This window comes from Chaetodon auriga, chromosome 6 (genome assembly GCF_051107435.1).
Source record: "Chaetodon auriga isolate fChaAug3 chromosome 6, fChaAug3.hap1, whole genome shotgun sequence".
Classification (NCBI taxonomy): domain Eukaryota; kingdom Metazoa; phylum Chordata; class Actinopteri; order Chaetodontiformes; family Chaetodontidae; genus Chaetodon; species Chaetodon auriga.
The window spans coordinates 7,902,774-7,916,528 of record NC_135079.1 but is presented as its reverse complement, the minus strand read 5'-3'; the positions used below and the strand labels follow the sequence as shown (position 1 = coordinate 7,916,528).

Genomic DNA, 13,755 nt, shown 5'->3' with positions numbered 1-13,755 from the left:
AAAGGTTATGTCACAGGATCACAACCTTTTCTCTGAGTATCCACACTGCGGTTTCTTCCCAAGGCACAACAGGGGGAAAATGACATCATTTTGACTGAATTTCCCTCCGTTAAATCTGCCTTCATAGTCTTAAAGGGAGGAAAGAAAACGTTCAAATACGCTGGAGACGGATTTGATCTGAGCTAAAAGTCCAAATAATGTGAATTACATGAACACATTTCAGCCCATTTTGCACAAATCACAGGTACTTTGTGTTATTTTTAAATTGATTTGCTGTTGTAAGGCTGCCATTGATTTCAGTTTTTGTAAGAAATGGGAAAACAACAACTTAAAACGATCACGTTCGACCATAAAATCATAATGTTTGATGGCGTTGCAGTAATGCAGCACAGGACCGTTTCCTCCATACCTCGGCAGACCTTGCAGCATCTGTCACTCAGGGCGATCTGCTCCGACTCTGCACAGTTGAGTTCGGGACAAGGCTCGCTGGGGACGACTCGATGCATGGTCCTGTCCTGTGATGAGCAGACACACAATCCTCATGAGCCCCTTCTTTGGACCACTCTGCCCCGCTTCATTTGCTAAGGGCCTGGATGTAATTATGAAGGTAATTATTCATCCATTGTGTTTCCTCTCCCACTCTCCCTCCTCCCTGTGTGTTCATTACAAACCAATTACTCATTGGTCAATAGCACTTTTTTCCTAAACTCCTCTGAAGGGGAAAAAAAAGCTGCCTCCTTCTCTCCTCCTGTTATCCTCAGTGATTTACATCATGATTCATGACGCATCTTTATTATACAAACAGTGAATCAATCTCCTGGATTATCCCTGCGTGTGTGTTTAGTCAGAGTGTAAAACCTGATTAGGGGGTTCCTTTTCCCAGCATGCCTTTGGCAGGTCTCTCTAATGATCTCATCCGTGTCCCTCTGACTGATGCTAATTTAAAGTCATTAACACTAGACACAGTTGGACAAAGACAATGGACTTCTCTCTATTTGTAGTGCACAAATATTTTACTTAGGGATAATCTACAGGACGTCTCTGCGACATGTCATGACCTCCGCTCGTACAGAGGCCGAGGACCCTGGGACAAAACTTCCCAAACAAGTCACCGAACAACTTTCCAAACAAGCCGTACCGTCTACTTCTTGCCACCCACCACCTAAAACTTGCCCCCCCCCCCCCCCCCCCCCCCGCAGCCAGCAGGCAGACAGAAGATCAGAGACGTGACAAGCAGCTGTCAGGGGAAGCCTGCAGGAGTCTGCAGCAGTGGGCTGACTGACAGTACTCCCCGTCCCCATTTCTTTGATCTGCCTGGGACTGCCAGTCAGTTAACTGGGACTACAGATGGGCCAGGTGTGGGCAAGCCAGCCAGACAGCTGTCTATAGCTGCAGATTCTAATGGAGCTTTGCAGAATTCATGGAGGAGCTGGCTGATATGATAGAGTCGGGTGATTAAAAACTTCAAGTCACTTTCTGTGATTGATTGGGCCTGCCTGGCATAATGTCATCAAGTGAATTACTCCCAAAAGTGAGCGACCCACCCATCTGGTGCACCAGGCAGACAAAAGCAAATACTCTGAATAATTGGGAAATTAATATGATTTGGGACCACTGTGGTATCTGATGATTGGTACTGAAGAATGGCTGTCTCATCCAATGACTGACAGGTGCGCTGCCCCGGCGTCCAAATGTAAATGTAATTAGACGGATTTGGCCAATTTCTTTAGATCACAAAGAAAGCGATGACAAGGCAGATCAGGGAAATTCAGCTGAAGCGGACTGTCTTGCATGCTGGCTCGTTCAGTTCTTGATTTATCCTCTCAGGTTGGGCCAAGATAGCTGTGGAATGAGTATTTAGTGAGCTGTCATGCACTGCTACATGGGAAGTAATAGAGTTGAAGTGCTTGGTTACATGAGTTATTGTGGTGCCTCTTCCTGCAAAGGACTGATAAAATCATTTTGAATAAGAGTGTGTAAGTGTGTTCTTGCCCTCTCTAGGTATGTGTGTGTGTTGACATGACTTACCCTGCATTCAAACAGCAGGCACCTGCCAGAGGAGTCGCGCACCGCCTTCTGATCCCCCTCCACCAGCTCTCTTCCACCAAACAGGCAGACAGCTGGTAGCAGACACAGAAACATCTTCAGCAAACACACAAATAAACACACAAACTCATCAACAATAAACATAGACATAAACGCGTTGGCGCCATGAAAACACACTTCATCAATATTGTATTCAACATAATCATCTGTATTGTTTTCATGAATGTGAATGCAAAACGTGAAATAAACCCTCCGAAGACGTTTGTGAGCGAGCGCATTCGAAACGCATTTTGCTGCGAGTTCAATCTGTTGTTGGAGAAATGCTTCATTCACTATGATGCATTAGCTGTCATTCAGAGAATAACTAATTGTTTGATAACGTTCATAATGAGCAGTCAGAAAAGGAAATGTGGACAGATTCATCTGCCACTTATTATTTTGGTTAATCAATAAATCTTTTTTGCCTTTAAAATGTCAAACGTATTGACAAATACCTCATGTCTCCAGAGTCCAAAGTCAGGTCTTATATAATTTTGCATGGCTGACAGTCAGAAAACCAAAACCTATTCGATTACAAAACAATCAAAAACCAAACAAAGCCAGCAAATGAGGCGATTTGTTACCTAACTAATTTATTCATAATCAACTGTCATTTATCATCTCCTCAAGCTATTTAATAAACAGCTTCTCTTCATATTATTACACACATTTTTATCCGCTGGAGCCCCGAAATGTTTTCACATTGAACCCGAATCCACACTCCCACAGTCGGTTGTGGATGTGAACACTGGAGGAAAACCAGGAAGTCTCAGTGAGCAGCACTGTTTCACATGTACGACTCAGTCTCTCCTCGTTATTTAGTCCTCAGGTAAATTGAGTCAAGCCAAATCAAGCATATCAAGCCCAATTAAGCAATGCTGCTAAAGAAATTAAGAAATAATTAACATGTGGGGAGAAAAAGCACCGCGACGCCGTGGAGAATCATGTAAAAACGGGGTGAGGGAGGCAAAAAGTAACCGCACGAGCAGAGAGGGGGTGTTTGATGAGCAGCCGGGGTCAGACAGATTCAGACTGATATAAGGAAGAGGAATGATTGACACCGCGGGTCAGGCCCTATCACAAAGCGGTGTATCATGAAAGCGAAGGACTTCTGAAACAGCCATTTGACGTTCTGCTTGACAGATCATCAAAAAAAAAAAAAACAGACTCAGAACTCCTCCCCGCAAGGCCTTGCGCTGCCAGATAAGGCTTTAATTTGGAGAGCGAATCATGTCTTTGTAGCGGGGAAACTTGCGGCACTCCTCTCCAGAGCAAAGCCGGAGCATGCGTAATTAGCTGTGTGTTTGTCTACCTCGTTGAGATAAGTGAGAGCAGGGGGGTGTTGAGTTTAAGGGGATTACCTGCTTCGTGTTTATGTTTGTGTAACACGGCAGCAGATTCGGAGTCATGCTTTAAAGCCCTGTGTTGCAGCCCCGACCCCTGGGTCAGTGGAAATGATGCCTACGCGAGCTGATTACAATCCGAGACTAATGCCTTCCCGCTGATAAAGAGTTAAATCGGCAGCAGCGGCGGCAGCAGCAGCGTGTGGGAGTGTGTGGTGAGAAAGTTCTCAAGTGAAGTCAGCTTGCACAAGATGTGGAGTGAGATTCACGAAGAAACGCTGTACGTATGGAAAGTCTGCTGTGTTTCTCCATCGCTCATATGGTCGGTAACCTTCTATAAGTCACGGGCGACGACAGCAGCTTTTTAAAAACACTCCTGGCTAATTAACTCCTCTGCTGGTTGAATTTGTTCCACGCGCTGATAGGCACCTCTGTCTGCTTCTTAAAAGCAAATACATCACATCTCTTTAAGTTTCATTTGGGTTAATATCAGAAGAATGCCGGGGTGAAAAAAGCTAATATCCTCTGAAATCCATTTTTATTGAGAGGGGAATTGAGAGAATATGAGATGCAGAGTGCTGCGGTGAGGAGGCTAATAAGAGTTCATTGCCGAACCCAGACACAAAACAGACCCTCTATGTAGATATATGATGAAACAGAATTATTTATCCAGCAAGAACACATCAGTGCAGAAAAGCTCAAAACGGACATTTAACAGGACACCATCGCCAGTGTGTGTGTGTGTGTGTGTGTGTGTGTGTGTGCATCATTTCTGGCACTTAACAGTTCTTTCGTCTTCACTTTCCTCACAGCCTCAACATGTCTGCCATAAATAGGAAGTACTTTACATCACACGCAGCCATCTCAGATTCACTGGCTCATGTCTGTGTGACTGGTGGCCATCTGCGTTTTGAAGCCAGCGAGTGAATAATTGATTGGTCCATGTATATGCAAAAGGTTGGAGCCATCTCAAGAGGCATGTTAGGAGGTAGCTTAGCAACACAGCAGAGCCCTGGTCAATTGTCAGGCAGCCCTTGTGGAGGTGTGATGTGTGCTCTAAATTTGGTGATCGTGGTGGTTGTTTTTGCTGTTGTGTGTGCGCGCGTGCTTGTGCGCAATTGTGTCCATGATCGTACGAGTGTAGGAGGGTGACAAGGTTAAGGGTACTCCACTCACGCTGGCACTCCTTGCAGCAAGCACCCTTTACGTAGGCAGGCGCTGTGCCTGCCGGGCACTGAGGGGGAGGGCAGGAGATGGCCTCACACTGCACCGTGCCGTTCTGGTAGAGAGAGAGAGAGAAACACAACACGTTGTTTAAAGAGTGACTAAACAGGCCGGCCGGCACTGGTCTGATGCTCTGGCTGATACTGAGAGATATCACGTCAAAATGTGATGCTATTTCTGCAGATGTTCTCTTTTTCACAGACGCATAAAGCAACGTTTTTGATAAAGATCCCTTAAAATCTGGAAACTACAGGATTGCGATGGTGATACGTGCTGACTGATGTTTTACAGCTGAAACATAAGCTTGCCTGAGCTCTCTGATGGACACAACACACTTTTTCAGGCCGGCCAACATATGTACACCAATGCTGACCTGTGATAAGGTATTATTAGCCAATTTAGGTTTGATTCACATCATTTTTCACTTCATCTGCTGAGGACGATCACTAGATGAAAGCTGGTAAGGGGAGCTTGATTCAGAAAAAAATCGAGAAATGTATTCAGAGCCCGTTATCGACCCCGTTACGGACCTCTGCTACAGCACATCTATAGAAAACCTGACAGTGCAACACAGCGATTATGCTAACTTCTTTCATTTGGACCGCCGTCCTTCAAAAGCCAACACTGTTAAGATCATCTGAAACTGTCAATGGCGCCAATTTGAGCGTCAAAGTTCACGAGTATTGAACTGTACACAAACGCCTGAGTGATTCCATTAAAATGAACTGATTTCTCCTCTTTAGCATTTCAATTTCACCACCTTGACGCTGGTTTGACAAGGCCCCCACACGGACGTTTAGCCCTGACCTATCCTCCATTTTTTAAATAAGCTGGAGGGGAGGATTGCGGCTGAAATCAAGGATATGTTGTCGACGACAGAAGCCTTCTGTTCTAAATCTACTCAGAAGCGACAGTCGATCCTACGGTGGCCTGCAGATCTAATAAATTCAGGTACGTCTCCTTTTCTCTGTGCCTGTAATTAACATTGCTTCCACGGATGGAAGCTCTGTGACAGCAACATCTATGAACCTGATCCACATAATTGATAACATCTTAATGCATGACCTTTGCATTTTAAAGGTCACAGCTAATTGCCACACATAAGGTAAAGAACATATCCCATCTAATTCCTTAATCGCAGCCCGGGAACGAATGAAGCAATTTCATTGGATGAGTGGGCAGAACAAATCCCAATGATAATTATCATCTGTCAAGAGCAATTAGGTACGGTGCACTGAGAGATATGTGATTTCCTATTTTTTTCCTTTCGCATGTTGGGCAGCGGTGCGCGAAGGCATCTCATTGGCTGGTTGGAGTTTCAGTAGCAGCGAATGAGTTTCATGTTCCACAGCTGAGAGGACGGACGGGGTGAAAACTGTTTGCTGGTGTGGTACAAGCCCCAGATCTCCAGTTGCTTCTAATTCTCTTTTTGGCAATTATTCACACTTTATGCAGCGCAAAGTAAACCCTTGAGAGAATTGAGCATTACTAAGCACTGCTGTTGATGTGTCTAATCCTGAGCTCGGTGGAGGTTTTCAATCCACTATCTTTTCTTGGGTAACTGGGCCAACCCTCTTTTATATGAGAAATAATGAGAATACAAGCTGTCGACAGTGGGGCCCCTGCACCCTGCACCTCCACCCTACCCAAAGGCACACCCATACACACCCCCACCTTCACGCACTTGATGAACAACGGAGCAAAACAAAAGCCGATACCTGCGATGGGAGCAATGATCGCTAAGTGTAGACACACGCACAGAAAATACACAAGTACAAAACAACACACAGTGTTACAGACATATGAAAAATGCATGTTCTCCCTTTCTCCTTCTCCCAGACACACATGCACACACACACACACCCCGAGTAGACACACATATACATGCTGAAATGCACCCTTACATGTGTAGAGATCACATATATCTGTTCATTTTATTACACTCACATGCCTGCAAACATGTATGTGCACATGAAAACAACCACACAATCACAGGCAGTGTGACAAGCCCATAATTCCAGATTCAGTATGGTTACACACACAAGCGCACACACGCGCGCACGCGCACACACACACACACACACACACACACACACTTAATTAAAATTGAATGCCCTCCCTTGCTCTTTATTACTCCAACATACACACCAATGTACCCAGTGCATACACACACACACACACACGCACGCACGCACGCACGCACGCACGCACGCACGCACGCACGCACGCACGCACGCACGCACGCACGCACACATTCTAGTGTGTGCAGCCCCACCGAGCATGTGCAGTTCCTGCAGCCATCTGTCCAGCCCTCGTCCTCCCTGTAGACGACCCCCTTGACGCTGCAGGTTCTCTCACAATAGCAGCCATCCAGCCCATTCATCTTCTCCTCCGCCCTGGACAGCTGCTCACGCCACCCCCCCCCCCGAAAAAAAACAAAAGAAGGAGAAAAGATGAGAGTCAGCCTTGCTGTGCGCCTACATTCATATGTAGAGAGCAGAGCTTCAAAAGCAAAGCAACAGCATCACAAAAGTAAGTCATTAGACACGATTAACCCCATTTACACACACAGTCTCTGCATCACAACAGAGAAGACTTCAACAATAGGCCACATCTAACGCCGATACGTCACTGACTGCCTGTCGCAATGAACGGAAAGACAGCACATTGACGTGGATATTTTAGAGCAATTCGCAATTGTAACGGTTCATTTACAACAGTGATTACAGTTTTTTGAGGTAACGCTCAATATTGTCAAATTAAGGCACATTATATCACATTACATCACCTTGCTGGATGTTTTAGCAAGGATGTCCTGCAGTTCCATGATCTTCTGCACAAGTCCGTGGAAATCGTTGCAGGTTGGGCATGCTGAGGTACAAGAAACAAGACAGTATGCTGTAATTTAAATTCAATTAAAGATGGAGAGATACAAAAAGAAAGTGTGCACATAATTCACAACATTAATTTAAATAGGGTTTAAAACTAAAGATTATGGTCTACAACACAAACATTTTGTATCTATTTACTCACTAGCCCATTGCAATGTCTTTCATTTCTATTACTGGATGTATATTCTGAGGTGTCCTCTGTGCAGCAGGACCTCGTTTGCTTTAAACAGCAGTGAGCACTGTCCTCTGGCAACTTTCAGATGCGTGGGGACATAAAATCAGTGTGAAAGTAATTTTAAACCGTGAGATGTTTCTATGTCTTCCCTGCTTGCAGGAGAAGCAGTTTGTCTGCAACAAACTGCGCAACTGGATGGTCAGCGTGAGCTGCAGCGGCCACCAAAGAAAATAGTGCCGCCTCTAAAAAGGCAGCATCATAACATCCAGGAAAAAGGCTCTAACTGCACTAGCTGATAATTTCTGTTAACTGTAGTGCTACTAAATATATCTATATATTGATAAATCTATATCTATACAGAGATATAGATATTTGTTTCTTAAATATGTGGGATGGGTTGCACACATTTCTAACATTTTGCGTTGCCCAACAAGTTTCCTTTTCTCCACATTATGGTATAAAAATACATTCCACACGCCTACAGGAGATACTGTGGGAATTCTCTCTTTTATGGATCGACTGACGATTTTGATAACATTTTATTAACCAAAGTATTATTGAGGGAAGAACTGATTCTCAATTGCTAAGCTCTTATAAAGCTGTTTTACTCCAGCGACTACATGGACTTCTGAAAAATTTATATTAAGGCTGAACACTTTATATTAAGGTTCACATATTCACCTTTAACTAGTTGCTTATTAGCATGCATATTAGTGGGATATTGGAGCTTCATAATGACTAATAAAGAGCCAATATGACGCTAATATGCAACTAATTAATGGTGAATATGTCTACTTTATTATAACGTGTGACCAAAAAGGCAAATCAGGGCAATCAAGCGGCTACCAAAATAAGCAGCAGAGGAAAATCAATTTAATGAATCACTGAATAAAATGCTAGAAGTAAGAGACTGAACTCACTTCTGTTCAGATCTGGACACTGTGAGATGTAACCCTGCGGCATCACCAGGATCTCCACGTCCTGCATCACTCCCTGCACACACACAGACACACACAGGAAATTTTTCAATGAAGGAGCAGAATAACACCTTACAGAAGGCAGTCCAGCAATAAAAAGGAGATGAAGCATGTTAATGTGTACTAAGTGGATACAGACCCAGAGGGGCGGCGGTGTCAGAGTGTGCTTACGGTACATTTTCCACATGAGATAACGTGGAACCCCAGCGCACGCACGACGTGCAGACACAAAGCCAACGACCTCGTTTACGAGAGCTTTGGTAACTGCTGCAGCCGTAAAGCTGAACACAGCGAAACGGCAGCGCGTCCGAGCGCAAACGCGTCTTTCAATCTGCCGAGCTGGAGACGGAGAAGTTCGTTTTGAGAGAACGTGTCTCCGAGGTTGACGCTCGGACGAATCATCTCGTAACCGCACCACCAGTCAGGAGTTTTAGTGAACCAATGATGAATTTCTATTTGTCCCTCCAACCTCCTCTGATAGACACAAACAGGAGAAACAGATTCAATTTGATATCGTAAGACCCAACTGATAGCTACTCTCATGCTGCGGCCGAACCCAAAACACATACATACGCGCACACACACACACACACACATACACACACACACACACACACGTATACACATACTCACACAGGATACCCTGTCGCCATGGTAACCTGGCCCATTTAATTCCTTGAGTGTATGTGTTTCCCTTACAGAAGTGGAGGGGTTCAACTTAGGAGAAATTGTTTTTTAAATTGTCTTGCCACTTCAATTTACCGGCCATAAATTCAAAATCCTGCGGAAATGATTTGGTGATTTTTCACGGCGACGTGCTGAAATGGAAGCAGATTGGAGTCGTGTCTGTCAAACTTGAACTGAAGCCATTTAAACTATAAGTTCACCTGAAGACACCGATGTACAGGTTTCCATCATGCATCTACAGTGGAGGATTTTTGGAGAGGATGTAGTTAAAGTCACAGAGGAACGACATCTTTCTCTTTGTTAATGTGACACACGAGCGCAACAGGATATGTGCATGAGGTTTAGTTACGAGAGGGATTTAAATCAAATCCTTAAGAGGGAGCTGTCACTTATCCAATGATCTAATTAAAAGCTTCCGCCATGTGACATCCAAAAACCCAACCTACAATATCCCATGATCCCCTGGCTGATATGTGGATTTATATGATAGACAGGGGTAGTTTCCCCTGGTCACATTGGATTGGATAAATGTACAACCCCGATTTCTTTTCTTTTTTTTTTTTTTTCCAAAATGGTACACTGTGTAAAATATAAATAAAAACTGAATTCAATCATTTCCAGACTGTTTTTACTGAAGTGAGCTCATGTAGTCATATCCTTTATCCAGTCATGAGTTCACAAAGTGGTGAACCTCGCTCCATCCTCGCTTATGAGCGACTGAGCCTTTCCAGGATGCGCCTTTCATACCCAATCATGATACTATCACCTGTTAATCAACCTGATCACCTGTGGAATGATCCAAACAGGTGGAGCATTCCACATCTTTTCCAGTCTTTAGCTGCTCCTGTTTCAACTTGTTTGAAACGTGTTGCTGCATCAAATTTACAAAAATCAATGAAGCTGATGAGGTCAAACATTAAATATATTGTCTTTGTGCTGTTTTCAATTGAGAATATGTCAAAAAGGGTGAGTAGGTTATTGCATTCGGTTTCATTTATGTTTTACAAACTTCCCCGCTGAGTTTAGGATGCAACATTAAACATAATTTAATGTTTTACAGGAAAATTAATGAATCGAATGAATTGATTGATTTACATATTCTTAGCATAAAACAAGAGACACTTCACACATGCATGCAGGGTTAGAAAGTGAAAAATGTAGTTTTTCTTTCACTGCGTCTTTCAGTGCAGCCTGTCGTACTGCAGCACTATCAAAACTAGTTGCTAGACTTTTCTTTGCACCTTCTGGCAACTGAAAAAATGTTAAACTCTCCAAACTGGCACTGTTCACTGCAGGATGCACGCAGTAACACGTGGGACGTCCTCGGCTGCCCCATCTGTACCGGAAATGTGAATTTGTGAAATTGTGGCAGAGTTGGCATTGAATCGCTGACTGAACATAACTTTTCTACAAAACGCTGCCAGACCCCCCCAAAAAAAAAAAAGAAAAACCTGAAGAATGAAATCAGACTGTGAAATAAAGTCTGATTTGCATGCTTCATCAGTTGCTGTTTCTTGTTGCATTTGGGATTGCCTGAATTAAGAGAAAATTGTTTTCAGCCTTCCAAGTTGGGCTGCAGAACAGTTTTGATCAGCATGCAAATCAGCTACAAATGACAGGCCGCTGATGAAATTCAAGAACTGTGTCACCAGACAAGTAAGATAAAATAGATTTCGCTACCTTGCGATGTGTGCGGACTGTAAAGATGAAACGTGTTGAGATACGCTCATTCTGATTCAAGTCCTTACTATTACTGTTAAGGATGTGATTTTCTCGTCTTCAGCTGACACCCACGTACAGACATTGACTGTTTTGCGTGTGTGTGTGTGTGTGTGTGTGCGCTAATGAAACAGTGTGTTTTAGAAGGAGACGTGCCTTCCTAGCAACTAATCAAGGCTTCACAGAGGGGCGAGGAGAGATGCTGCTACGTGACAAGATTAGTGGGTGACCTCCAAGGCTTCTTTCATCTACCAATTAACACAGAGGAAATTCAACAGCCTGGACACAATGTCTACAGCGTGAACACACACATGCACACACAGGAACACACATGCACCATCACCACACCATCAAACACAAAGCCAGTCACCTGCAGACTGATTAAAATGGTTATAGTTGCTGGTAAGCTGACTTTGTGCCCCCAACCTGTCTCCCCAGGTGGGAAATTTCGAGTGCAGTCCAGTCTGGGAGAGGCGATATATGTCTCCCTGTCTGATAAACAAGACTATAGAGTGAGCTTAATGAGCGTAGTCCAGAGGCTATTTAATGATTTCTCTCAAATCAGCGTTGTGGGGGTTGCTGAGATAATTGCACTGGGCTTAGCTGCGGACAAAGGGAGAGGGAACAATGACCAAAAAAAGGCAATTCTTAGGGTAGGCAGAGCAACCCTCAAATTAAAATGGTAAGCCTTGAGAAATGCGCGCAATTAAATCCAACAGCTATCATAAATAAAACCAAACAAGCCAAACAAAGAGGGAGAAGATACAGTCGAAAACGAGGCTGGTGAAAAGCTGGCGCAACAGCTGAGACGCATTACTCGCTCTCGCCGTTCTGAATCATTTATCACATATCAGGAAAGGCATCAACATTCACACACGGAGAGGAAAGTTTGTACGCCAGCGCTAACCTTGAAGAAGCCATGAGCGGCGTTTCTCTGCCCGAGCCAGAATGAAGCATCCTCAGGTATGTCCATGTAAGGGGCTTCCACCACCCGCTCATAGATCCTGCAGAACAAATGCAGATATAAGGAATATATGTACAATATAAGAATCCCTGCATGTTCAGTTAATGACTTTCAGTAACTTTTTCTATTCTGCACCGATTGTCACCAGTTGAGAAGAACTGTTTCCCTGCACTGAAGGTCTTGCCCTGTTAAATCCTTCTGTTAAGTCTTTCCCTGAGGTGGGTATAGATAGCCACATGCTTCCTCCGATGCACACGGTGTTGCCTTCTGCTTCTCTTATTGTGCCAAAGACGATCCGCAAACAGTAACACCCCTTTCATACAGCAGATGCACGCGTGATGCAGATCAACTCAAGGTGTGTTCGACCTGCACTGGACCCATTCACAGGAGACAGCTGACCGAGGTTAAAGAGACTCCCGTCTGAGGTGTAGCTGCATACGCTTAACTGCACCGCATAATTACATTTAATTACAATGAAAAATTACTAAATAAGTTTCAGTTTCTTCTTCGTCTTTCAGTCCATATCTTTGCTCTCTTCTTCTTCTTCTCACTCGTTCTCATTTTGGGCTGTCACTGTGTCAGTCTGAATGGGACATACAAGACAAGGGTGTGATCCCTCAACAGCTTCCCACCAGCAAACACGCTCAATGATGCGTTCAGTGACGCTCCTGGTCTACCCAGGTCCAGTGCTGCTGCAGCCCTTCTTCATTCTCATACTTTACAGCTGCTTTAAACCTGAAAGTTTGGACGAATTCTGTAATAATTTCACCTTTGCATTCTTTGTGTGTACTGTACGAATGGGTCTAAAACATTTTGAGCAACTGTATGAACTTCTACAGACTGTTAGGACTGAACAGGAGCGTTGCATTAAAGTGGTCATCTACTGCACAGCAGTGTGCTGTTTACTCTGTTTACTCTACCACTCTGCAGACTTTTTGACCAAGGAGAGAGACGCTATGCGGCAGCTGCAGATGATCGTTCAAAGCACCGATCTGATACAGGTGCTCTCTTTTTCCAAAATTTAAAATCTGTATAACTCACAGTGTGGAATTCATTGGAATAACATGAGGTAACATAAGAGCAGCTATCACTGAGACACAAAAACAGAGTTGAGTGAGTGAATTATTGTAAGTGATGGTAGAAACAGTGAATTTTGTCATGATATTAACATAAAACTGAGTGTAATGTTAATCGATCATATCTTGGCTGATATCTGATCCACTTCAGGTCAGTATTTGGGCTGATTTCAGTTTGTTATATGGGATTATATCAGCAGTTTCAGTGACTTACAAAACTGGATACCCTCCCTTACATCAGTATTCTCCAGAACTACAACACATAAGGCATGTAGTTCATATTTTATTATGAAATCTACTATTTATACTCATCTCCAGCGTCTTACCTGTTGCAGTCGACGTGCAGGATGACATGAGAGGCGCTGACGGCCACAGAGACCTTGTGCCACTGGTCATCAGCCAGGCTGTAAGGGAACACCTCAGTGTGGGCCTGCTGGCCTTTGGTACGATAGTGAAGACGCACCTCGCTGCGCTGGCCGCTGCTCTCCAGCTCCAGGAACCTGCAGAGTAAAAGCACCAGCAAAAGAGTTCAGAAAAAGTTTTCCTGAGGATTTGCATTGCCTGCTGCACTGTACGGTGCGTCTTGCTGCATTTAAGTCTCATTAGTAGAATTC

General features: G+C 44.0%; 1 protein-coding gene across 1 annotated transcript in view; it reads right to left on the bottom strand.

Moving 5' to 3' along the window:
* Nucleotides 1-13,755, bottom strand: part of nell2a (neural EGFL like 2a) — a 79,839-nt gene that overhangs the window by 53,516 nt on the left and 12,568 nt on the right. The window contains exons 4-11 of the mRNA XM_076733621.1: nt 13,468-13,641; nt 12,009-12,105; nt 8,639-8,711; nt 7,441-7,523; nt 6,928-7,056; nt 4,605-4,707; nt 2,029-2,120; nt 410-515 (exon numbers count right to left, since the gene is read on the bottom strand). Of these exons, the coding sequence (XP_076589736.1) occupies nt 410-515; nt 2,029-2,120; nt 4,605-4,707; nt 6,928-7,056; nt 7,441-7,523; nt 8,639-8,711; nt 12,009-12,105; nt 13,468-13,641 (857 nt within the window). The remainder of the gene's footprint in view (nt 1-409; nt 516-2,028; nt 2,121-4,604; nt 4,708-6,927; nt 7,057-7,440; nt 7,524-8,638; nt 8,712-12,008; nt 12,106-13,467; nt 13,642-13,755) is intronic.